Source organism: Anomaloglossus baeobatrachus, chromosome 8, assembly GCF_048569485.1.
Source record: "Anomaloglossus baeobatrachus isolate aAnoBae1 chromosome 8, aAnoBae1.hap1, whole genome shotgun sequence".
NCBI lineage: Eukaryota > Metazoa > Chordata > Amphibia > Anura > Aromobatidae > Anomaloglossus > Anomaloglossus baeobatrachus.
The window spans coordinates 5222134-5248681 of NC_134360.1; the positions used below are offsets into that span (position 1 = coordinate 5222134).

Below are 26548 nucleotides of genomic sequence, written 5' to 3' on the forward strand. Positions count from 1 at the left end.
CCAGGGCGAGGGTACGATGAGGCCAGAAGGAGGCCAGGGCGAGGGTACAATGAGGCCAGAACAAGGCCAGGGCGAGGGTACGATGAGGCCAGAACGAGGCGAGGGTACGATGAGGTCAGAAGGAGGCCAGGGCGAGGGTACGATGAGGCCAGAAGGAGGCCAGGGCGAGGGTACGATGAGGCCAGAAGGAGGCCAGGGCGAGGGTACGATGAGGCCAGAACAAGGCCAGGGCGAGGGTACGATGAGGCCAGAACGAGGCCCGGGCGAGAGTACGATGAGGCCAGAATGAAGCCAGGGCGAGGGTACGATGAGGCCAGAACGAGGGTACGATGAGGCCAGGGTGAGGGTACGATGAGGCCAGGGCGAGGGTACGATGAGGCCAGAACGAGGCCAGGGCGAGGGTACGATGAGGCCAGAACGAGGCCAGGGCGAGGGTACGATGAGGCCAGAACGAGGCCAGGGCGAGGGTACGATGAGGCCAGAACGAGGCCAGGGCGAGGGTATGATGAGGCCAGAAGGAGGCCAGGGTGAGGGTACGATGAGGCCAGGGCGAGGGTACGATGAGGCCAGAACGAGGCCAGGGCGAGGGTACGATGAGGCCAGGGCGAGGGTACGATGAGGCCAGAACGAGGCCAGGGCGAGGGTATGATGAGGTCAGAACGAGGCCAGAGCGAGGGTACGATGAGGCCAGAACGAAGCCAGGGCGAGAGTATGATGAGGCCAGAACGAGGGTACGTTGAGGCCAGGGCGAGGGTACGTTGAGGCCAGGGCGAGGGTACGATGAGGCCCGGGCGAGAGTACGATGAGGCCAGAATGAAGCCAGGGCGAGGGTACGATGAGGCCAGGGTGAGGGTACGATGAGGCCAGAACGAGGCCAGGGCGAGGGTACGATGAGGCCAGAACGAGGCCAGGGCGAGGGTACGATGAGGCCAGAACGAGGCCAGGGCGAGGGTACGATGAGGCCAGAACGAGGCCAGGGCGAGGGTACGATGAGGCCAGAACGAGGCCAGGGCGAGGGTACGATGAGGTCAGAACGAGGCCAGAGCGCGGGTACGATGAGGCCAGAGCGCGGGTACGATGAGGCCAGAGCGCGGGTACGATGAGGCCAGAGCGAGGGTACGATGAGGCCAGAGCGAGGGTACGATGAGGCCAGAGCGAGGGTACGATGAGGCCAGGGCGAGGGTACGATGAGGCCAGGGCGAGGGTACGATGAGGCCAGGGCGAGGGTACGATGAGGCCAGGGCGAGGGTACGATGAGGCCAGAACGAGGCCAGGGCGAGGGTACGATGAGGCCAAGGCGAGGGTATGATGAGGCCAGAGCGAGGGTATGATGAGGCCAGGGCGAGGGTACGATGAGGCCAGAACGAGGCCAGGGCGAGGGTACGATGAGGCCAGGGCGAGGGTACGATGAGGCCAGAACGAAGCCAGAGCGAGGGTACGATGAGGCCAGAACGAAGCCAGGGCGAGAGTATGATGAGGCCAGAACAAGGGTACGTTGAGGCCAGAACGAGGGTACGTTGAGGCCAGGGCGAGGGTACGTTGAGGCCAGGGCGAGGGTACGATGAGGCCAGGGCGAGGGTACGATGAGGCCAGAACGAGGCCAGGGCGAGGGTACAATGAGGTCAGAACGAGGCCAGAGCGAGGGTACGATGAGGCCAGAGCGAGGGTACGATGAGGCCAGGGCGAGGGTACGATGAGGCCAGGGCGAGGGTACGATGAGGCCAGGGCGAGGGTACGATGAGGCCAGGGCGAGGGTACGATGAGGCCAGGGCGAGGGTACGATGAGGCCAGGGCGAGGGTACGATGAGGCCAGAACGAGGCCAGGGCGAGGGTACGATGAGGCCAGAGCGAGGGTATGATGAGGCCAGAGCGAGGGTATGATGAGGCCAGGGCGAGGGTACGATGAGGCCAGAACGAGGCCAGGGCGAGGGTACGATGAGGCCAGGGCGAGGGTACGATGAGGCCAGAACGAAGCCAGGGCGAGAGTATGATGAGGCCAGAACAAGGGTACGTTGAGGCCAGAACGAGGGTACGTTGAGGCCAGGGCGAGGGTACGTTGAGGCCAGGGCGAGGGTACGATGAGGCCAGGGCGAGGGTACGATGAGGCCAGAACGAGGCCAGGGCGAGGGTACAATGAGGTCAGAACGAGGCCAGAGCGAGGGTACGATGAGGCCAGAGCGAGGGTACGATGAGGCCAGGGCGAGGGTACGATGAGGCCAGGGCGAGGGTACGATGAGGCCAGGGCGAGGGTACGATGAGGCCAGGGCGAGGGTACGATGAAGTCAGAACGAGGTCAGAGCGAGGGTACGATGAGGCCAGGGCGAGGATACGATGAGGCCAGAGTGAGAGTACGATGAGGCCAGAACGAGGCCAGGGCGAGGGTACGATGAGGTCAGAACGAGGCCAGGGCGAGGGTACGATGAGGTCAGAACGAGGCCAGGGCGAGGGTACGATGAGGCCAGGGCGAGGGTACGATGAGGCCAGGGCGAGGGTACGATGAGGCCAGGGCGAGGGTACGATGAGGGCAGAACGAGGCCAGAGCGAGGGTACGATGAGGCCAGGATGTGGCCTAGACGAGGCCATGGAAAAGGTAGGCAAGAATGAGGCTGTCATAGACTTATGAGTTGTGACATTTGGCTTCATGAAACTCTGGAGCAGCCGGCAGGTCACACATTATATGCAGGTTTACCCTGCCGCCCAGCGTGTTCACAGGCGCCGTAAAGGAGCTGCCGCCGGCACCGAACGTTAGGGCGGCACAATGGAGATCTCATGGGCTTGACTTTCCGGTGCAGTTGTTCGCTGGCTGGGTATTCTGGATAATCCGTATACTCTGCCCAGCACTTGCATATATAGAAGCGCCATAGCGTGCAACGATTGGAAAGGAAAACAAATAAAAAAATAAAACATTTGCGTTGGCCTCATGCAGACGTTTGTTTTCACGACTTTCTGTGTTTTTCATGGATAAAATATTTTGGTTGCAGCCAAGATGTCCGTTTCTTACGGTTAAAGCTCGGAGATTTGTTTCTTCTTTTTGTTTTTCTGTTCATACAAGAAAAATAGAGACAGAAATAGGCAAAAATCGGGTCCAAGAGACTGGAGAAATGTATTTTTTTTTTATTGTATGCAAAAATAAACTGAATGAGGCCTAAAAAAATCAAATGTGTTGTGAATTTTTCTCTCTTATACGTCATAACTTGTGTAGCGAGCGACGTAACACACGATTGTAACGCGTCCCGGCCGATCGTTGTGTATTCGTCAGCACGTCGTCCATATTTCATGACTTGTGTAGCGAGCGACGTAACACACGATTGTAACGCGTCCCGGCTGATCGTTGTGTATTCGTCAGCACGTCGTCCATATTTCATGACTTGTGTAGCGAGTGACGTAACACACGATTGTAACGCGTCCCGGCTGATCGTTGTGTATTCGTCAGCACGTCGTCCATATTTCATGACTTGTGTAGCGAGTGACGTAACACACGATTGTAACACGTCCCGGCCGATCGTTGTGTATTCGTCAGCACGTCGTCCATATTTCATGACTTGTGTAGCGAGCGACGTAACACACGATTGTAATGCGTCCCGGCTGATCGTTGTGTATTCGTCAGCACGTCGTCCATATTTCATGACTTGTGTAGCGAGTGACGTAACACACGATTGTAACACGTCCCGGCCGATCGTTGTGTATTCGTCAGCACGTCGTCCATATTTCATGACTTGTGTAGCGAGCGACGTAACACACGATTGTAACGCGTCCCGGCTGATCGTTGTGTATTCGTCAGCACGTCGTCCATATTTCATAACTTGTGTAGCGAGCGACGTAACACACGATTGTAACACGTCCCGGCCGATCGTTGTGTATTCGTCAGCACGTCGTCCATATTTCATGACTTGTGTAGCGAGCGACGTAACACACGATTGTAACGCGTCCCGGCCGATCGTTGTGTATTCGTCAGCACGTCGTCCATATTTCATGACTTGTGTAGCGAGCGACGTAACACACGATTGTAACGCGTCCCGGCTGATCGTTGTGTATTCGTCAGCACATCGTCCATATTTCATGACTTGTGTAGCGAGCGACGTAACACACGATTGTAACGCGTCCCGGCTGATCGTTGTGTATTCGTCAGCACGTCGTCCATATTTCATGACTTGTGTAGCGAGCGACGTAACACACGATTGTAACGCGTCCCGGCTGATCGTTGTGTATTCGTCAGCACGTCGTCCATATTTCATGACTTGTGTAGCGAGCGACGTAACACACGATTGTAACGCGTCCCGGCTGATCGTTGTGTATTCGTCAGCACGTCGTCCATATTTCATGACTTGTGTAGCGAGCGACGTAACACACGATTGTAACGCGTCCCGGCTGATCGTTGTGTATTCGTCAGCACGTCGTCCATATTTCATGACTTGTGTTGCGAGTGACGTAACACACGATTGTAACGCGTCCCGGCTGATCGTTGTGTGTCGGAGCTGGTAACCGTCAGCATGTCGTCCATATTTCATGCTGAATCACTGGTGACGGCCGGACACTCTCCCCTCCGAACGTCTTGGATGTGACAATACTCGGATCTAACCATGAGAAACCGGATTAAGAAATGGAGAGAGGGAAGGAACGTTCCCAGGAAGAGGAGGAACCTGCGCTCCGGCCGTAATGAAAGAGCCCCATAAATTGCAGTTTTCATTTTGCACATTTCCCAGATGTTTCCTGAGCTTCGTCAGATGTAACATTTACTAGAAAGTCGGCCTCCCGGGAGGACGGTTGTTGTGGAGATTGTTGCTACAGACATTCATTCCTGGGAACGTTTTGGAACAACTTCTGCTCCCATCTCGAGTTTTAATCAATTCAACCTGCACTAAATGGAGGGAAAAGAAACCCGGCTGTAGCAGAGAAGTGTACACCATGACCCACCTTCCCAATCTGCAGGACATTGCTGAACACCCATTTAGAAGAGGATACCCCTAAAAATGAAGCATGAAGGGGAGTAACCATAGAGCGCCATTTTCCCTATATGAGAAGACCATTCTATAAATGCTGCATCATCAGACTTTGCATTGAGATCCTGGAAGTGGCTGGATAGTGGTCGGCTCGCGAGCTGCCTCCGCCATAGACAGGACTACTGGGCCCGCGCTCCGGTGCTTTCGGGAAGTGCCGCTGAGAGTCTCCGATGGCGGATAACTCCAGGGAGACCAGCAGGCTAAGGTGCTGAAATTTGGCAGGCTGGGTCCTTCTCCCTCGTTACACCTGTTGGGGGTGATGCCGCTGAGAGTCTCCGCTGGCGGATAACTTGATTGGTTCTGCTGGACCTTAATACAGAAAGTACTCAGTACAGATGTCTCTGCTCCAATTCCCCCAACTCTTGATTGCCGCGAGTCCCAGCCCCTAACATTGGGCGGACTATTGCCGATCCTCTCCATAGATAACCTCTGATCTCTGTGGCCGGCCCCCGCATTGGGCGGACTATTGCCGATCCTCTCCATAGATAACCTCTGATCTCTGCGGCTGGCCCCCGCATTGGGCGGACTATTGCCGATCCTCTCCATAGATAACCTCTGCGGCCGGTCCCTGCATTGGGCGGACTATTGCCAATCCTCTCCATAGATAACCTCTGATCTCTGCGGCCGGTCCCTGCATTGGGCGGACTATTGCCGATCCTCTCCATAGATAACCTCTGATCTCTGTGGCCGGCCCCCGCATTGGGCGGACTATTGCCGATCCTCTCCATAGATAACCTCTGATCTCTGCGGCTGGCCCCCGCATTGGGCGGACTATTGCCGATCCTCTCCATAGATAACCTCTGCGGCCGGTCCCTGCATTGGGCGGACTATTGCCAATCCTCTCCATAGATAACCTCTGATCTCTGCGGCCGGTCCCTGCATTGGGCGGACTATTGCCGATCCTCTCCATAGATAACCTCTGATCTCTGCGGCTGGTCCCTGCATTGGGCGGACTATTGCCGATCCTCTCCATAGATAACCTCTGATCTCTGCGGCCGGTCCCTGCATTGGGCGGACTATTGCCGATCCTCTCCATAGATAACCTCTGATCTCTGCGGCTGGTCCCTGCATTGGGCGGACTATTGCCGATCCTCTCCATAGATAACCTCTGATCTCTGTGGCCGGCCCCCGCATTGGGCGGACTATTGCCGATCCTCTCTATAGATAACCTCTGATCTCTGCGGCCGGTCCCTGCATTGGGCGGACTATTGCCGATCCTCTCCATAGATAACCTCTGATCTCTGCGGCCGGTCCCTGCATTGGGCGGACTATTGCCGATCCTCTCTATAGATAACCTCTGATCTCTGCGGCTGGTCCCTGCATTGGGCGGACTATTGCCGATCCTCTCCATAGATAACCTCTGATCTCTGCGGCCGGTCCCTGCATTGGGCGGACTATTGCCGATCCTCTCCATAGATAACCTCTGATCTCTGCGGCCGGTCCCTGCATTGGGCGGACTATTGCCGATGCTCTCTATAGATAACCTCTGATCTCTGCGGCTGGTCCCTGCATTGGGCGGACTATTGCCGATCCTCTCCATAGATAACCTCTGATCTCTGCGGCTGGTCCCTGCATTGGGCGGACTATTGCCGATCCTCTCCATAGATAACCTCTGATCTCTGCGGCTGGTCCCTGCATTGGGCGGACTATTGCCGATCCTCTCCATAGATAATCTCTGATCTCTGCGGCCGGTCCCTGCATTGGGCGGACTATTGCCGATCCTCTCCATAGATAACCTCTGATCTCTGCGGCCGGCCCCCGCATTGGGCGGACTATTGCCGATCCTCTCCATAGATAACCTCTGATCTCTGCGGCTGGCCCCCGCATTGGGCGGACTATTGCCGATCCTCTCCATAGATAACCTCTGATCTCTGCGGCCGGCCCCCGCATTGGGCGGACTATTGCCGATCCTCTCCATAGATAACCTCTGATCTCTGGGGCCGGTCCCTGCATTGGGCGGACTATTGCCGATCCTCTCCATAGATAACCTCTGATCTCTGCGGCCGGCCCCCGCATTGGGCGGACTATTGCTGATCCTCTCCATAGATAACCTCTGATCTCTGCTTGCAATCTGAATGTTTATATTCTGCATTGATCGTGTCTCGGTCCAGGAGCTTGCACTCTATCGAGCCCTTCAGCTCTGTGCACTTTGTGGATGGGTTTTTACCCTCTGTTGACTTTCCCGCTGCACAGAGCTGGAGACAGGCGCTGCTGAGCTCGCGCTGCTCCCCGTCCCGTCAAGCGGAGCAGGGAGGACTTTTACTTTGACGCGCTGCTCTCCGGCCCGCTTTGTGCAGGCGCAGCGCTTGCCAAGTTAGTGAGGCCCCGGGCTCTGGTGGGAGGAGGCTGGGCCGGATCCATGCGCTTTGGCAATGATTAGTGAGGTTAGTATTATACAAAGGCTTTCATTTCATTGCCTTATCCATATTCTCCTCGGTTTCATCCCAGATGGCGAATTCATGGTCTCATCTGCAGTTAATTTACACTGTGAGACAGCAACGCGGGATTAGTGTTATACGGGGGAGGGGAGAGCGGCGGCCGGAACCAGCACCATGAAATAACCCGGTCTGCAGACCCCCTGTTATAGGGGACGAGGGGCAGAGTCATGTGTCAGCGATTGTAACAATGAATAATCAAAACTACATCCATCCACCCTGCCTCCCCTCCCCCGTCACACGCTGCCTCCCCTCCCCCGTCACACGCTGCCTCCCCTCCCCCGTCACACGCCGCGTCCCCTGCCCCGTCACACGCCGCGCCGCCTTCCCCCGTTACACGCCGCGTCGCCTCCCCCCGTCACATGCTGCATCCCCTCCTCCTCCATTACATGCTGCATTCCCTCCCCGCACTACACATGGTGGACAGGTAGAGAGCGACAGACCCCGCGCTACACACGGGGGACAGGTAGAGAGCGACAGACCCCGCGCTACACACGGGACAGGTAGAGAGCGACAGACCCCGCGCTACACACGGGACAGGTAGAGAGCGACAGACCCCGCGCTACACACGGGGGACAGGTAGAGAGCGACAGACCCCGCGCTACACACGGGGGACAGGTAGAGAGCGACAGACTCCGCGCTACACACGGGGGACAGGTAGAGAGCGACAGACCCCGCGCTACACACGGGGGGACAGGTAGAGAGCGACAGACCCCGCGCTACACACGGGGGGGGGACAGGTAGAGAGCGACAGACCCCGCGCTACACACGGGGGGACAGGTAGAGAGCGACAGACCCCGCGCTACACACGGGGGGACAGGTAGAGAGCGACAGACCCCGCGCTACACACACGGGACAGGTAGAGAGCGACAGACCCCGCGCTACACACGGGGGGACAGGTAGAGAGTGACAGACCCCACGCTACACACGGGGGGACAGGTAGAGAGCGACAGACCCCGCGCTACACACGGGGGGACAGGTAGAGAGCGACAGACCCCGCACTACACACGGGGGGACAGGTCGAGAGCGACAGACCTTGCGCTACACACGGGGGACAGGTAGAGAGCGATAGACCCCGCACTATACACGGGGGACAGGTAGAGAGTGACAGACCCCACGCTACACACGGGGAACAGGTAGAGAGCGACAGACCCCGCGCTACACACGGGGGGACAGGTAGAGAGCGACAGACCCCGCGCTACACACGCTGGACAGGTAGAGGACCTGTGCAGCGGGCACCAGTTTGTGCAGGTTGGTTCCTTTCTATATGGTTGCCAGTGAGGGGGCTCTATATAGACAGCGGGGTCTGGTGGTCTCTTCTGTGAGGAGTGCGGGTACAGGACATGAGCAGGATGCTGTGGACATGGACTGGGGAGGAAGGGTCCGTGGTGCGGGCTTCAGCTTTTCATTTCACTCAGGTGGGCCGCCCTCCTGGTGGGTAGATGCCTTGGCCAAAGTCACACATGGCTAAGATCTATAATGCGGCTGAAGATGGCGGCTGTACTGTCCTGACCACAGGACTCCCCGGATTAATGGCGGCTTCCCCTCTACGCGTCCTTCTATCGGTATGTGATCGCTCTATTGGCTGCGGAATGTGTAGGATTGAGTGATTAGTAGTGTGGAACGTAAATATCTAGGCTGGCTGGGGCTCATTTTATCGAAGCCAAACCCTTCAGAAATGCTGTGATTGCTGCGTGCCTATCAGTCTGCCAGGGTTCTCTTAGGTGGACGTCTCCGCGCGCACGGTACAGGCGTCTCCGCGCGCGCACGGTACAGGCGTCTCCGCGCGCGCACGGTACCGATGTGTTTGGCCTCGGAGCTGTCGCCACAGTTGGCTTCTTCAGCTGTTTATGCAGTTTGGAGATGTTTATGACTTTGGCCACCAAATGTTATATCCACGAGGGGTTGAACATCCAAATGGCCGTGCCTGGCGTGGAACTCGTGAGCTGCTGGTCTTCAGTACACGGTGAAGGAGGCCGTCTGCGGAGGCCGGTTTTGTCACTTATCTGTTGATGTGTTGAATGACAAGACAACTGAACATCCCGTATTTCTTCCCTCTGCAGAACCAAGGGTCTTAATGGAGATTACAGAACAGATCCCCGGGACCGAAGTCGCAGCCCAATAGAACGAGCAGCAGCTCCCACAATGGGTCTACACGCAAGTCATCTGTATTCCTCCATTCCCCCCGTCACTATGGATCAGCCACTGGCGCTCACCAAAAACAGCGACCTGTCCAGAAGTTTGGGCATGACGCCCAGCATGAGCCCTGTGGAGCGACAACAGGTAATAGACCTTTTCTTCCAGTTTGGTTGTTTCGGGTTTGGTGTATGTGACCTATGGGTTCAGTCTTAAGGTTCTCCTTTAGTAGGAGCACATGTAGTGCTGGGACCTGACCGCGCTGCACTGGTGTCCTTCTGTGCCATCTGCTGTGGTCAGGTGTCCTCCTGCCAATTGCCACAACTGCCGTAATCCTGCACATGCCCCGAGGCCCTCTGCAAACTGGAGTCACAACAGTAAAGGCCACATTAAAGAGAACCCGTCAGGCCATTAATCCTGCCCAAACTGTAGGTGGTGTATTACTGTCTGAACCAGGCCGGCTTTTCATTATGGACCATAGCGAGGGACCATAGCCGGGCACTATAGCCAGGGACCATAGCCGGGCACTATAGCCAGGGACCATAGCCGGGCACTATAGCCAGGGACCATAGCCGGGCACTATAGCCAGGGACCATAGCCGGGCACTATAGCCAGGGACCATAGCCGGGCACTATAGCCAGGGACCATAGCCGGGCACTATAGCCAGGGACCATAGCCGGGCACTATAGCCAGGGACCATAGCCGGGCACTATAGCCAGGGACCATAGCCGGGCACTATAGCCAGGGACCATAGCCGGGCACTATAGCCAGGGGACCATAGCCGGGCACTATAGCCAGGGACCATAGCCGGGCACTATAGCCAGGCACTATAGCCGGGTTACCATAGCCAGGGACCATAGCCGGGCACTATAGCCAGGGACCATAGCCGGGCACTATAGCCAGGGACCATAGCCGGGCACTATAGCCAGGGACCATAGCCGGGCACTATAGCCAGGGACCATAGCCGGGCACTATAGCCAGGGACCATAGCCGGGTTACCATAGCCAGGGACCATAGCCGGGCACTATAGCCAGGGACCATAGCCGGGCACTATAGCCAGGGACCATAGCCGGGCACTATAGCCAGGGACCATAGCCGGGCACTATAGCCAGGGACCATAGCCGGGCACTATAGCCAGGGACCATAGCCGGGCACTATAGCCAGGGACTATAGCCGGGCACTATAGCCGGGCACTATAGCCGGGCACTATAGCCAGGCACTATAGCCGGGTTACCATAGCCAGGGACCATAGCCGGGCACTATAGCCAGGGACCATAGCCGGGCACTATAGCCAGGGACCATAGCCGGGCACTATAGCCAGGGACCATAGCCGGGCACTATAGCCAGGGACCATAGCCGGGCACTATAGCCAGGGACCATAGCCGGGCACTATAGCCAGGGACCATAGCCGGGCACTATAGCCAGGGACCATAGCCGGGTTACCATAGCCAGGGACCATAGCCGGGCACTATAGCCAGGGACCATAGCCGGGCACTATAGCCAGGGACCATAGCCGGGCACTATAGCCAGGGACCATAGCCGGGCACTATAGCCAGGGACCATAGCCGGGCACTATAGCCAGGGACCATAGCCGGGCACTATAGCCAGGGACCATAGCCGGGCACTATAGCCAGGGACCATAGCCGGGCACTATAGCCAGGGACCATAGCCGGGCACTATAGCCAGGGACCATAGCCGGGCACTATAGCCAGGGACCATAGCCGGGGCACCATAGCCGGGGCACCATAGCCGGGTTACCATAGCCAGGCATCATAGCCGTCGATGAGACCAGTCTAGCTCTTCCCAACTTTGCTACAAGTGATTGATAGACCTGTTAACCGCAGCTACGAGCGCTGGGAAGAGGCGGGCCGCACCGGACCACACCGGACCGCTGTCTCGCCTCCGGCTACAGTCTCCAGCTGGATCTTCTATTTTCTTGATGGAATAATGTACCTTCTTGCGATCGGGCCGCAGTGAGAGCTGCCTTATAATCGTACACATGGATAGATTAATAATCAGCACGAGCGGTGAGACCGGGCCGCACACGTTTCTATACGGACAAGTGAAGGGGCCTCAGGCGGATCATTTCTGGTCCCGTGCCGTATATCACGTGTACATTTCAGATGACGTTTTTATGGAAATCTTTCACAGCCATTACCTAGAAATGTCACTAGATTAAGAGTTCGGCAAAAAACTCTCCACAGGGGCTCAGATCTGCAAAATATATAAAGCATCTGGTGAACGCCATGATCCTCACATACGGGCACCCGCCTGGATCCATCACCGCCGTACCACCAGCTGCAGCACCGCTGTGGCTTCTGATTGACTGCAGCGGTCAGATTACTGGGAACAGCACATACTCAGAAAAACATCCGCTGACCCGCTACTTAAGACACCTGCGGCAGCCAATCAGTGGCTGCAGCCAATCAGTGGCCGGTGGAGCAGACATGTCCTCTATCTATGACAGCGCAGAACATGGAGCTACATGTTGCTTTGTAGCCCCCATTTCTCTCCCTGGAAGACCCCGCCTTGCCTTGAATTACCCGTGGCAGCAGTGGCAGCAGTGCGTGGACAGAGACCACTTAGGATTCATCTGCAAATGATATCTGATCTCTGCAGAGGGGACTTGTATGTGATGTCTTAAAGGGCTGGTCCACTTTTTACTGTTCAGCACATTTCCCATCATGGTTCTGGACGTGGAGCGTCACCTGATTGTTTGTTTCTTTTCTCGTATAAGGAGCGCAGCGAAGTGGACTCTTCTGTAGGGATTACGGCTTTATATTTAGCTGGTATTAAGCACAGAAAGCAATCCTCTGTGTGCAACGACCTCACAATTCTGTAGGCGGTTGGGATTACAGTAAGCGCTGGTGGATCACCTGCGGATCACCGCCCTGGTGCAGCCGCACCAAATGCCTCCAATCCACCTCTAGTGCTCCATGCCCTGCCATGCATCTGAAGATGCCCATATAGATCCACGTATAAGATATAACGGCCTTCTGAGCCCGGTATACGGCTGCCAGCGATGACTGATCTGTAAACTGGAGTTAATATTCCTCTTCTCTCCATAGAACCGACCATCGGTGATCACGTGCGCTCCAGCGAGCAACCGCAACTGCAACCTCTCTCACTGCCCAGTCGCCCACAGTGGCTGTGTTTCAGCCGTGCCGGCAAACTTCAGGCGGCCATCAAACAGTAAGTAATTGTCCTGCTGTGGCCACACATCTCTTCAGGGCTTTGACGGCGCAAGCATACACCGACCACGCAGAGGCATACACCGACCACGCAGAGGCATACACCGACCACGCAGAGGCATACACCGACCACGCAGAGGCATACACCGACCACGCAGAGGCATACACCGACCACGCAGAGGCATACACCTATCACACAGTCATAGATATATATATATATATCACACAGAGTCATAGGTGTATGCCTCTGCGTGATATATATCTATCACGCAGAGGCATATACATATCACGCAGAGGCATATACATATCACGCAGAGGCATATACATATCACGCAGAGGCATATACATATCACGCAGAGGCATATACATATCACGCAGAGGCATATACATATCACACAGAGGCATAGATATATATCACACAGAGGCATACACCTATCACACAAAGGCATATACCTATCACACAGTCATAGATATATATCACGCAGAGGCATAGATATCACACAGAGGCATAGATATATATCACACAGAGGCATACACCTATATTATTATTATTATTTATTATTATAGCGCCATTTATTCCATGGCGCTTTACAAGTGAGAGAGGGGATACGTACAACAATCATTAACAGTACAAGACAGACTGGTATAGGAGGAGAGAGGACCCTGCCCGCGAGGGCTCACAGTCTACAGGGAATGGGTGATGGTACAATAGGTAAGGACAGAGCAGGTTGCGCAGTGGTCTACTGGACTGAGGGATATTGTAGGTTGTAGGCTTGTTGGAAGAGGTGGGTCTTGAGGTTCCTCTTGAAGCTTTCCACGGTAGTGGAGAGTCTGATGTGCTGAGGTAGAGCGTTCCAGAGTATGGGGGATGCACGGGAGAAATCTTGTACGCGATTGTGGGAAGAGGAGATAAGAGAGGAGCAGAGAAGGAGATCTTGTGAGGATCTAAGGTTGCGTGCAGGTAGGTACCGGGAGACTAGGTCACAGATGTAGGGAGGAGACAGGTTGTGCATGGCTTTGTATGTCATGGTTAATGTTTTGAACTGGAGTCGTTGGGCGATGGGAAGCCAGTGAAGGGATTGGCAGAGTGGCGAGGCTGGGGAGTAGCGAGGGGAGAGGTGGATTAAGCGGGCTGCAGAGTTTAGGATAGATTGGAGGGGTGCAAGAGTGTTGGAAGGGAGGCCAGAGAGCAGGAGGTTGCAGTAGTCGAGGCGGGAGATGATGAGGGCATGCACTAATGTTTTTGCAGATTCTTGGTTAAGGAAAGCACGGATCCGGGAGATATTTTTGAGTTGTAATCGGCATGAGGTCAAGAGGGCTTGGATGTGTGGCTTGAAGGATAGAGCAGAATCGAGGGTTACTCCAAGGCAACGAGCTTGTGAGACTAGGGAGAGGGAGCAACCATCAAGTTTGATGGAAAGGCTTGTTGGAGGAGATGAGTGAGGAGGAGGAAAGACAATGAACTCTGTTTTGTCCATGTTAAGTTTTAGGAATCGTGCAGAGAAGGATGAAATAGCAGACAGACATTGTGGGATTCTGGTTAGTAGAGAGGTAATGTCAGGTCCAGAGAGGTAGATCTGTGTGTCATCGGCATAGAGATGATACTGGAAGCCGTGGGACTCTGAGCTGTCCCAGGCCGAAGGTGTAGATGGAGAACAGCAGGGGTCCAAGAACTGAGCCTTGAGGGACACCGACAGATAGGGGGCGAGATGTGGAAGTGGTGTGAGAATGGGAGACGCTGAAAGATCGGTCGGTTAAGTATGAGGAGATCCAAGATAAGGCCAAGTCTGCGATGCCCAGAGATGAGAGAATCTGTAGTAGGAGGGAATGGTCTACTGTGTCGAAGGCCGAGGACAGGTCCAGGAGGAGGAGGACAGAGTAGTGTAGAAGGCAGAGGACAGGTCCAGGAGGAGGAGGATAGAGTAGTGTCGCTTGGCTTTGGCGGTTAGTAGATCATTGGTGACTTTGGTTAGGGCAGTTTCGGTAGAATGATGTGGTCGGAAGCCAGATTGAAGCCGGTCAAAGAGGGAGCAGGAGGAGAGGTATGAGGACAATTCAAGATGGACATGCTGTTCTAGTAGTTTTGAGGCATAGGGGAGAAGGGATATGGGGCGATAGTTTGACACAGAGGATGGGTCAAGGGAGGGCTTTTTGAGGATGGGTGTAATAGAGGCATGTTTAAAGCATGAAGGGAATACACCAGTTGTTAGTGATAGGTTGAAGAGATGGGTTAGGGCTCGGATGAGGACTGCGGTGATGTTGGGGATGAGGTGCGATGGGAGCGGGTCCAGTGCACAGGTGGTTAGATGTGATCTTGAGAGTAGAGTGGAGAGATTGTTTTCTGTCATGGTGGAGAAGCTGGATTTGGAGGAAGAGGGATGAGTAGCTATGATGAGGGGCTGTGGGGATTGTGAGCCAAAGCTTGCTCTGATGTTGTCAACCTTCTGCTTGAAGAAAGAGGCAAAGTCTTCAGCTGAGAGGAGAGGAGAGGGAGGTGGTGCTGGAGGAGAGGAGAGGAGAGGGAGGTGGTGCCGGAGGACAGAGGAGAGGAGAGGGAGGTGGTGCTGGGAGGAGAGGAGAGGAGAGGGAGGTGGTGCCGGAGGACAGAGGAGAGGAGAGGGAGGTGGTGCTGGAGATTGGAGGAGAGAATTGAAAGTGTTGAATAGCTGTTTAGGGTGGTGAGAGAGAAGATATGAGGGATGAGAAGTAGGTTTGTTTTGCAGCAGTGAGTGTGGACTTGAAAGTGGTGAGGGACTCTTTATATGCAATGAAGTGCTCAGTGGAATGAGACCTCTTCCATCTGCGCTCAGCAATTCTGGAAGCCCGTCTTAGCTCTTTAGTCTGCCTTGTGTGCCAGGGTTGCCTGTTGATTGTGCGGGTTTTGGTGTGTGTGAGGGGGGCGGCTGATTCGAGAGCTGCAGAGATTGTAGTGTTGTATAAAGTTGCAGCAGCATCTGCATCGTGTGAAGAAGCAATGTCTGCGAGAGGGAGAAGGGACTGAGAAAGGGCGTGTAAATCAATGTGTTTGATATTTCTGCGAGGGTGTGAAAGTTTGTGGAGGGGGGGTTGCATACTTGGAGAAGAGAGGGAAGAGAATGTGAGTAGGTTGTGGTCAGACAGGGGGAGAGGCGAGTTAGAGAGGTTAGATGGGAACAGAGGTGAGTGATGATGAGGTCCAGCATGTGGCCATCTTTGTGAGTAGCTGCAGAGGACCATTGGGTGAGGCCGAAGGAGGAAGCGAGTGTTAGAAGTTTGGAGACAGATGAGTGGGAAGTGTCAATGGGGATATTGAAATCACCCATGATGATGGTGGGGATGTCGGTGGAAAGGAAGTGTAGTAGCCAGGTGGTGAAATGGTCAAAAAAGGCAGTGGCTGGCCCTGGAGGGCGGTAAATGACAGCCAGCTGAAGGTTGGAGGGGGCGTAGATGTGTACGGAGTGCACCTCAAAAGATGGGAGCATGACAGAGGGTGGTAGAGGAATTGGTGTAAAGGAGCATTGGTCGGACAGGAGCAAACCAACTCCTCCACCATGGTTGTTACTGGGGCGGGGGCTATATCCCGCAGAGGCATACACCTATCCCGCAGAGGCATACACCTATCCCGCAGAGGCATACACCTATCCCGCAGAGGCATACACCTATCCCGCAGAGGCATAGATATATATATATATGTTGCACAGAGGCATATACATATTTTATTTATTATGACCCATACAATACTCAGTAGTCTCTTTCATGCCTTGTAGTGAGCAGGTTGCAGAGTAGTGAATGTTCTGGAACACTTCTTCGCACCGTATTGTCTGGGCGCTTGTATGATGTCTTCTTGCGTTTTTAACCCCGTGCTATCTCTTCTTGTTCACACCTTTGCTCTCTTTATTCAGCTTCCACCGCTTGTGACCCTGTGGTAGAAGAACACTTTCGCCGGAGCCTCGGCAAGAACTACAAAGAACCCGAGCCAGTAGCACACTCTGTGTCCATCACTGGCTCGGTGGATGATCACTTTGCCAAGGCACTTGGGGACACCTGGCTCCAGATCAAAGCGGCCAAGGATGGGGTGTCCAGCAGCCCCGAATCTGCGTCTCGAAGAGGCCAATCGCCTTCCTCTCACATGGTCAACCATAATCACTCCCCATCTGTACTGTCGTAGAGGGAACCTCTGAGATCAGGAGCAGCTGCTTTCACTGGGCTTTGAGAAAAATGCTAAAGATTAGTGTCAGGGGAAGGGGAGTTATTGCTTCTTTTGTGTACTCGCTTGGCACAAAGTGGATGCCTGTAAAAACCTTCTAGCAGGAACTATTGTCTTTCTGCATTGTAATGTAGCAACCTAATTTCTTGCCTCTGTTACCAAAGAACCTCTAATGCTGTCTGACCCACCCTCCGCTGTCTGACCCCCCCGCCCTGCCGACCGACCCTCCGCTGTCTGACCCCCCCGCCCTGCCGACCGACCCTCCGCTGTCTAATCCCCCCCGCCCTGCTGACAGACCCTCCGCTCCGCTGTCTGACCCCCCCCCCCGGCCTGCCGACCGACCCTCCGCTGTCTGACCCCCCCGCCCTGCTGACTGACCCTCTGCCCTGCTGTCTGACCCCCCCCCCACCCTGCGAACTGACCCTCCACTGTCTGACCCCCCCCACCCTGCTGTCTGACCCCAACCGCCCTGCTGAACGACCCTCCGCTGTCTGACCCCCCCCGCCCTGCCGACCGACCCTCCGCTGTCTAACCCCCCCCGCCCTGCTGACAGACCCTCTGCTACGCTGTCTGACCCCCCCCCCCCCACCCTGCCAACCGACCCTCCGCTGTCTGACCCCCCCCGCCCTGCTGACTGACCCTCTGCCCCGCTGTCTGACCCCCCCCTCCCACCCTGCCGACCGACCCTCTGCTGTCTGACCCCACCCGCCCCGCTGACTGACCCTCCGCTCCTGCCCCACCGATCGACCCTCCGCTCCGCTGTCTGACCCTTCCCCCCCCGCCGACCGACCCTCCGCCCTGCCGACTGACCTTCACCGAACCCACTTGTTGCGTCACACCAGTTGGTTGATCCAAATGCTTTCTGTTACCGGCTTCTAGAACGAGTGCGCTTTGTGCCTTTTTTTACTCATGTTCATTTTTCTCTTGAGTTGTATCGTTATGTATATACTTGAAAAGAACTGTCATGTCTGATTTGCACTATTACGAGAGGATCAAGACTTCTTGTGACTGATCTTCACTGAGCAGACGACTGGAGGTGTCACCGGTAGATGCAGGCATTTTGTGGGACAAGCCAATGACTTACAATGGGGAATTGCCGTCTCCGGTCCATCGCTGGTCTCTGTACACTCCGCACCAGTGAGGACATGGGGACCTGACGTAACCGCTGCAGCCAATGACCAGCAGACACTGAGATTGACAGCAGCGGTCACATGTTCTGAAGTTGGTAAGGCTTGTCTTTGTTAGCATCATGAGCTCTTCTTGATCACGGGCCTCCATGTCACCTTCTTGGTTCCCATTGTGCCCATTTTAAATTTGGCAAACAACAAGCAAAAGCAAAAAAAGCCTCGGCATGGACAGCGCTCTACACCGGGTGCAGAGTTTTCAGGCAGCGGGGTGTGGCCGGATCATCGGTTTTATGCAGATTTTCCACTGCTGAGCGGTATAGCCCTGAATGCTGATTGGATGAAGCAGATCAGGTGGTCTGTTGTGTAATGAGGGGGAGTGGCCTCACAAGACCTCGCCCTTTATCAGGTGACAGAATTGTGACGAGCTTGTTTCCCTCAGGCAAAATGGAGGGGGATTAAGTCTGAAAAGTCAAAAAACTGTGAACTCCTAGAGGGATGCCGAACTCCGGAAATTGCTGAGATATTGGGGCAATCACACAAATGTGTTGAGAGAGAAGAAAAAAAAACGGAGCGCAACCACCACTGAGCAAAGACATAAACATGGAGGCATCAAGACTGGGCCAAGAAATACCTGAAGACGGGCTTTTCACAGGTTTTATGGACTGATGAGATGAGTGACTCCTGACAGATCAGATGGATGGGCCAGAGGCTGGATCAGGAATGGGCACAGACCTGCAGATGCCACAATTCAGTGGTGCTCAGGTTCAGTCAGCCTCACCTCGGCCGTGTCTGACAACTGAACACCTTGTTCTGATGTGTCTTGCTCAGTGGTGGTCGGGCTCAGCCTCCTCACCGCGGCCGTGTCTCTGAGCACAGAACATCTTGTACTTCTGTGTGTTGCTCAGTGGTGATGTTCAGCCTCCTCACCGCGGCCGTGTCTCTGAGCACTGAACATCTTGTACTTCTGTGTCTTGCTCAGTGGTGATGTTCAGCCTCCTCACCGCAGCCGTGTCTCTGAGCGCTGAACATCTTGTATTTCTGTCTTGCTCAGTGGTGGTCGGGCTCAGCCTCCTCACCTCGGCCGTGTCTCTGAGCGCTGAACATCTTGTATTTCTGTCTTGCTCAGTGGTGGTCGGGCTCAGCCTCCTCACCTCGGCCGTGTCTCTGAGCGCTGAACATCTTGTATTTCTGTGTCTTGCTCAGTGGTGATGTTCAGCCTCCTCACCTCGGCCGTGTCTCTGAGCGCTGAACATCTTGTACTTCTGTGTCTTGCTCAGTAGTGGTCGGGCTCAGCCTCCTCACCTTGGCCGTGTCTCTGAGTGCTGAACATCTTGTACTTCTGTGTCTTGCTCAGTGGTGACGTGCAGTTTTCTCACCTCGGCTGTGTCACTGGGTGCTGCACACCTTGTATTTCTGTGTCTTGCTCGGTGGTGGTTTTGGGCACTGAACACCTTGTACTTCTGTGTCTTGCTCAGTGGTGATGTGCAGTTTTCTCACCTCGGCCGTGTCTCTGAGCGCTGAACACCTTGTACTTCTGTGTCTTGCTCAGTGGTGATCTTCAGCCTCCTCACCTCGGCCGTGTCCCTGAGCGCTGAACACCTTGTATTTCTGTGTCTTGCTCAGTGGTGATGTTCCGGCTCCTCACCTCGGGAGGTTTCTAGTCATTTCAGGTGTGATTCGTCACTCGCCCTCATCACCGGATCTGCAATACAAGCAGTGATGAAAGGGTCAGGCTCCGCTCTCGCCTAATATTTCTGCACCCGCCGTTCTAAACATTGGCTTGGCTCCCAAAATTGCTGCATTCACAATGCATAAAGTAGGTCAGCTTCTGGGGTGACATCACTGAGGACTCGGGAAGTCGGGGACGGGGCGAATCCATCAGACGTTTTGTCTTTCGCACGTGGACTGCAAGTCAGACCCTAGGGGCCGGCAGTGTCCACACACAGAGGTCGGAAAGAGTGATAGTGCGTTGCGTGCATTCTTCATGATAAAATAGCTGGTAACTATTAATTTCAGACGATCAGAATCCGTGTTCTTCTCCTCAGATGTAGTTTATTTTTCTCGGTGTAGTCCTGATTACTGCTGGTCCAGTTGTACTCGTGTAATATTATATTTGCGGTGAGCAGCTCGAGCCTCCGGACAGGCGATGGTAATAATGTGTGGTACAGGATGCTGCGTATCTCCGAGCAATCGCTGCAGTTGCTTCTGTTTGTGTCTTGTGTTTTTTTAGATTCTCGGCCAGATCAGATCAGATCAGATTATATTGACATTGCCCCGAAATTGGTCAAATTAAAGTATTTGGAGTTTGTGCAACATTTACATTCCTTTTTTTTTTTTTTTTTTTTAATGACGCAGTTTTATTTTATTGGCTGTAACATCGCTCCAAACCGTAAAAAAAAAAGCTTTTTAATTTTTCAATAACCTGCTCGGCTTTTTCCCCCTCTAACATCCATACATTCCAGCCTCCTTGTGAACACGTCGATATTTCATATATAAGTATATATATATCTATATTCTAAATATACACTATTACTATTATCCTCACAGTGCAGGAGTGACTAATAGAGAATTGTAGATTCTTCCGGGCCGCGGTGTCGTGCGGCCCCTTCCCTCGCCACGCCGGCGGCGCGTCCAATATCCTCCCAAATTCAGACATTTCACGACTACGGTATCGGGTCGTCCATGCTTTAGCATCTGCCATTCAATGTAGAAAGAAAAGGAAAAAACTAAAAAAAAAAACACAAACTTTTGAAATGAACACTTTTTTATATAGGTAACTTTAAGACCATCATTACGCTGCGCGTAACGAATGTACAGAAACATTTGTAGGTATTTTTTTGAAGAACAATTAATTTGTTAATGATATGTAGCTATTTAATTTGCCCTTTCTTTAATTGTAATCATATCGGGCTGGGTTTGTTTGGTTTTTTTTTGGGTTGTTTGGAATAAAAAAAAGTTGATCTTTTTGTTTTTTTTCTGGTTTTGGCTGTGTCTGTAGTGATGTGCAGGTACACTTTATTCTATAGAGCGCTATAGTGATAGCCACTGCTGTTGCTCCAGTCTGAGTAGTATGGAGGTGGACGCTGCAGGCGAACACATTGCGGATCCTTATCCTGGACGGCAAAAAGTAAATCTGGCTTATTTCAAGGCCGAGAAACCTCATGGACTCTATTGTGAGGGTTTCTCTGTGTCCTGGGGAGAAAGGCAATGTGCTCCCTGCAGCCGTGCGAAAATGTGACTCACCGTAACAATCTCATATTTGTGTGTATATATATATATATATATTGCAGGGAGGGTTTTCGTATCTCACGTGACTGTTGCCCTATCTGAGATAGGCGCGTAGTACGCAGCACGGGCCGTCACACCCTAGACACGTAATAACCAGACGCACTTGGCTGACAAATTTGTTAATGTGTTGTTTGTTTAACCCTTAACGCATCTTCAGGCCGTACGCAGATCTCTGCGATATCTGACTGCACATCGGTTATTCTGCTATTAAATATTGGTAATGTATTGTGTAATGTTGCTGGTTCTGATGATACATGTCTACTTTGTAGGTTACATGTGAAATAATAAAGTTTGGGAGGAGTTAAATGACCCTCCACCATGGCGCTGATAGTGACCCGCCATCATAGCGCTGAAAGTGACTCGCCATCATGACACTGATTGACCCGCCAACATTGTGCTGAAAGTAACCCGCCATCATGGCGCTGATAGTGACCACACAGTTATCCGGACTGCCTACCTTTGTCTTCTCTGATGAAGCTAGTGTTATGTTCTTCATGCATCCAATATTCCTCCATAAGGAGCGGTGACGAGCCTAAACCACAAGATGGGAAAGGCCGGGTGCAGATTGAGCCCGCTCTCCCGGTCACTGCGGCAGCCATCCTGCACACCGGAGGACAGGAACACCAGTTTCGTTGGGGAAGGCACAAAGTAAATTGACTATATATGACAAGTTTCTGGCTGTGTTTTCAGTGTGGCGGGTGGACAATCGCTTTGAGGGTTTTTCGTTTTTGGACACATCACTAATGTCAGACTACTGAGAGCCATGTAATCAAGTGCAGCCATTGGATGTTCTCCAATGAACAATCTGGTTGTGACATCTGATTGTCGCGCGGCTGCTCGCAGGCAGCCATCATTGTCTTTTCGTAATGAACAATATATCCTAAAGCATTAACTTAAGAAATTCTGAAATTTTGTTTATTTTCTAAGGAACAAAAAAAAATGTGGGCTCTTGAGATCAGTTGTACTTGAAACCAGCGAAAAGTAAAGCGAAAATGTCTCGAGTGAAACAATCCGCAGGACATATTTCAACATTTCCATGTTTGTAAATCTGTAATATAGCGTTCTGTTTTGGCCTTGTTTTGTCTGGTAACTGAAAAGGAAAAAAAAAGTTTGGCAGGCCATCTTTTTTTTTTTTTTTGTACTTAAAAGTAGCCTTAAAGAACAATAAAGTGCTCTTAAACCGCAGCAGGTCTCGTGTGATTATTCCCCGCCGTTATTACTGATCCGCGGCTCGCACACAATGGAACGTCACGTTCAACTAAAAACTTGGTGCCACATTTTAGGCCAAATGTTAACAAACTATTCCAGCTTTGCTCCACATGTGCTTTGGCCTCGTGTCTGTAAATGTTGCAAATTTATTATCCTCTATATCAAAATTTCTAAAGTTGGGCTAAATTCCAGCCTCAAAGCTTAAATGTCCTGCGCTGGGCACCTTCGTGTAAGGTTTGCACAATCTCTGCCCTTTTTGTAGTTCCATTTGTGCAATTGTTTCACCGAGACTCTTGGTTGCATTGCTCCAGCTGTAGCCGGGCCATGGCTTGGGGCATCGAGGAGGCACGGGTATGGCTACTTTCAGATAGGATTACACTTTCCATTATGCAGTGGTTCATGTTTTCTTTAATGAGGACTCCAGTAAAGCTGTATTCAGCAGATCTAGGGTTAATGGTTTCCCTCCCATTTGACCTCCGCAGGACACCGTCTCCATAATGCAGCGCTAGTAGAAATGACATAAAATGGGTCTTTAGAAGGATTCTCAAAGGACGATTCAGAGGAAACAATCCCGGGACTATTTATAACCGCTCACAAATTCAGCATTTCGTTTGGGCAGTTTATTTATAACAATCCCAACAAAACCTCCTTTCACGCGGCCTCCGACCATGATAAAATCCCAATGAGCCTCTATGACGAGGCGCTGTAACAAAGGGCTATTCAGCGACCTCCGATTATTCATGTTTCAGACATTTCTCGTATAAGCGGAGTGATATCACGCAAAACACTCCAGATCTGCTCCCAACACTAAACACACCTCACCAACCACAATTACACATTAGATTTTCACTCCGCAAAGTCTCGCTGCAAGTTATTAAGTCATTTATAGTTTTACTGGACAAACTGTGCTACCGCGAACAAAGCTCCAAAATAAGACTCTGCACGGGGAAGAATGTGCGGGAAATTTGCTTCCACCACAATCTCTACTTTGTTCCATTCATTGTCTAAGGCTGCATTAGTACGGCCGATTATTGATCAAATACGGGATTGCCCAGAAAAATGTCCCCCATTGACTTCCATTATACTTGGGTACTTGAGCGGCACCCGTCCAAACAGCCAATTACTCATCACTAGTTACGCGCACGGTAGTGCCCGCTCATCACTAGTTACCAGTACAGAGCACCCGAGCATGGTAGTGCCCGCTCATCACTAGTTACCAGTACTGAGCTCCCGAGCATGGTAGTGCCCGCTCATCACTAGTACTGAGCACCTGAGCATGGTAGTGCCCGCTCATCACTAGTACTGAGCACCCGAGCATGGTAGTGCCCGCTCATCACTAGTTACCAGTACTGAGCACCCGAGCATGGTAGTGCCCGCTCACCACTAGTTACCAGTACTGAGCACCTGAGCATGGTAGTGTCCGCTCATCACTAGTTACCAGTACTGAGCACCTGAGCATGGTAGTGCCCGCTCATCACTAGTTACCAGTACTGAGCTCCCAAGCATGGTAGTGCCCGCTCATCACTAGTTACCAGTACTGAGCACCCGAGCATGGTAGTGCCCGCTCATCACTAATTGCTACTGATAATGTTACTAGATTTCTTGTTATTCTGTGCGGAGAGTCCCTTTAACCAGAACTATCTAGACTCTTAATTGTTCACACCAGGTACAGGCTCTGGTGCATCATAGAGGCTAATGATTTCTAAACACCTTCCCCCCTGCTTGTTTTCCCTCAATCTCCACTCTCTCCTCCTCTTTGATTGATGGCTTGGGCTTTATAGATCCGCAGAACAGAGAAGAAAACTGGAAACGAAGTAGGTGGGAAGATGATGTTTTAAATGATTAGCTCCACCGTGGAGCACGAGCGCCTGAGCTTGGTGTAAACAGTCATTCTAGATGACAGAATCCCTTTAATGAGGCATATAGTGAATTAATCATTTGCATTTGTTTTCTGCTGTAAATTCTTAAAAATTGCATGAGGTTTATGAATTTTGAGTAAAATAAAAAATGCGCTTTTTTTTTTTTTAGTGGAAGAAAAAACATTTCAGAGGTACATAAACTCACTGCTGGAGGAATCTGCTCAAAAATGTTGCAACTTTTTAAAGTCACTCACAACTAATGAATCAGCCCAACACGTCTAGAAAACTCTAATCCTGCCCACAGTGAAGAACAAAGAAAAACTAACAATATACTTTATACTTAGAATTTTTCAAATTTTGCAAAGTACAAATGAGAAAACTGGTGAAAAACATCAAAAACTAGATAAGAATAAAAAAAGGTGCAAATGCAATAATAAATTGGGCCCTTGGTATTCAGAGTAAAAAGCTTTTCAATAAGACGTGGTCATTGTAGCGTGATCATGACTGGAGGATATAATCCCGGCATTCGCACTTAGGTTGTGGAGTTGCTGGAAATCTGTTCACGAGATAGAAAACCTTTATTGTGACGTGGCATTTGTTCATACCCAGCGCCGCCGCTGTACAAAGCCGCACACTGTGCTCCGAATAGACACTGCAGCTGTGTGGGTGCTTCTGAGAGCAACTGGAAAAGGTCATCCTCCGGAAACGTAAACCAGCTCCAAGACGCTGGAGGCCGGCCATGCCCAGACGGGACCTTTCCTTATTTATTAAGATACAAGTTTTAGTTGCTGCAGGTGGAGCGGAGACTTCCCAGCAGAGGTTCTGCACTGGTTGCACTGGATGTTCCTCCCACGACAGAATGGACTGAACTCACCAGGATGGACGCGGTCCGGACTCCTCCTGCAGATGGAATATTTTCAGCCTAATTCTGGGTTATTCTATTGTTTCCTACTTTAAGAACAGTCTGAAAAATGTCAATGATTTCTTTTTTTCATCGGAAGAACCAAGCTTAAAATACCATTGCAGATGGGTTTTCTCAGCCCTAAAGTGGAGCTCTAATTCTAAGCCCCCTGCCGCCAGTCTTATACTCCCCCTCTGGTGTTTTCATGCTTTTCGGCATCACTTCGGTCCCTCGGCACCATCTTTTTCTTCAAAATAAAAGCACTTTAAGTGCGATCACCTCCACCTAGCCTGCAGGGAAGCACAACGGAGCCCTTTACAATGGAGTATAGCGGTATTAAGACGTAGAGGGGCATGAAAAAAGCAGCAATTCTTAGACAAGTCGTGCAACCAAAAACATTTGTGCCACTTTTTCCCAAAGTAATGGCTCAGATTACCGTAAAATGTTAATACTACTAGAATGATCAGTAGGGCCAACCTTAAGTGCTCTATACAGTTAGGTCCAGAAATCTTTGGCCAGTGACACAATTTTGGCGAGTTGGGCTCTGCATGCCACCACATTGGATTTGAAATGAAACCTCTACAACAGAATTCAAGTGCAGATTGTAACGTTTAATTTGAAGGTTTGAACAAAAATATCTGATAGAAATTGTAGGAACTGTACACATTTCTTTACAAACACTCCACATTTTAGGAGGTCAAAAGTAATTGGACAAATAAACCAAACCCAAACAAAATATTTTTATTTTCAATATTTTGTTGCGAATCCTTTGGAGGCAATCACTGCCTTAAGTCTGGAAGCCATGGACATCACCAAACGCTGGGTTTCCTCCTTCTTAATGCTTTGCCAGGCCTTTACAGCCGCAGCCTTCAGGTCTTGCTTGTTTGTGGGTCTTTCCGTCTTAAGTCTGGATTTGAGCAAGTGAAATGCATGCTCAATTGGGTTAAGATCTGGTGATTGACTTAGCCATTGCAGAATGTTCCACTTTTTTGCACTCATGAACTCCTGGGTAGCTTTGGCTGTATGCTTGGGGTCATTGTCCATCTGTACTATGAAGCGCCGTCCGATCAACTTTGCGGCATTTGGCTGAATCTAGGCTGAAAGTATATCCCGGTACACTTCAGAATTAATCCGGCTACTCTTGTCTGCTGTTATGTCATCAATAAACACAAGTGACCCAGTGCCATTGAAAGCCATGCATGCCCATGCCATCACG

The 26548-nt window shown here is 52.2% G+C and overlaps 1 protein-coding gene across 3 annotated transcripts in view; it reads left to right on the plus strand.

Moving 5' to 3' along the window:
• Positions 1 to 22548, plus strand: part of VGLL4 (vestigial like family member 4) — a 160328-nt gene extending 137780 nt beyond the window's left edge. For all 3 annotated transcript variants that reach the window (XM_075321264.1, XM_075321262.1, XM_075321263.1), the window contains 3 exons: positions 9499 to 9718; positions 12640 to 12763; positions 16644 to 22548. In XM_075321264.1, the coding sequence (XP_075177379.1) occupies positions 9499 to 9718; positions 12640 to 12763; positions 16644 to 16909 (610 nt within the window). In that variant the 3' untranslated portion in view covers positions 16910 to 22548. The remainder of the gene's footprint in view (positions 1 to 9498; positions 9719 to 12639; positions 12764 to 16643) is intronic.
• The last annotated feature ends 4000 nt before the right edge of the window (positions 22549 to 26548 follow it).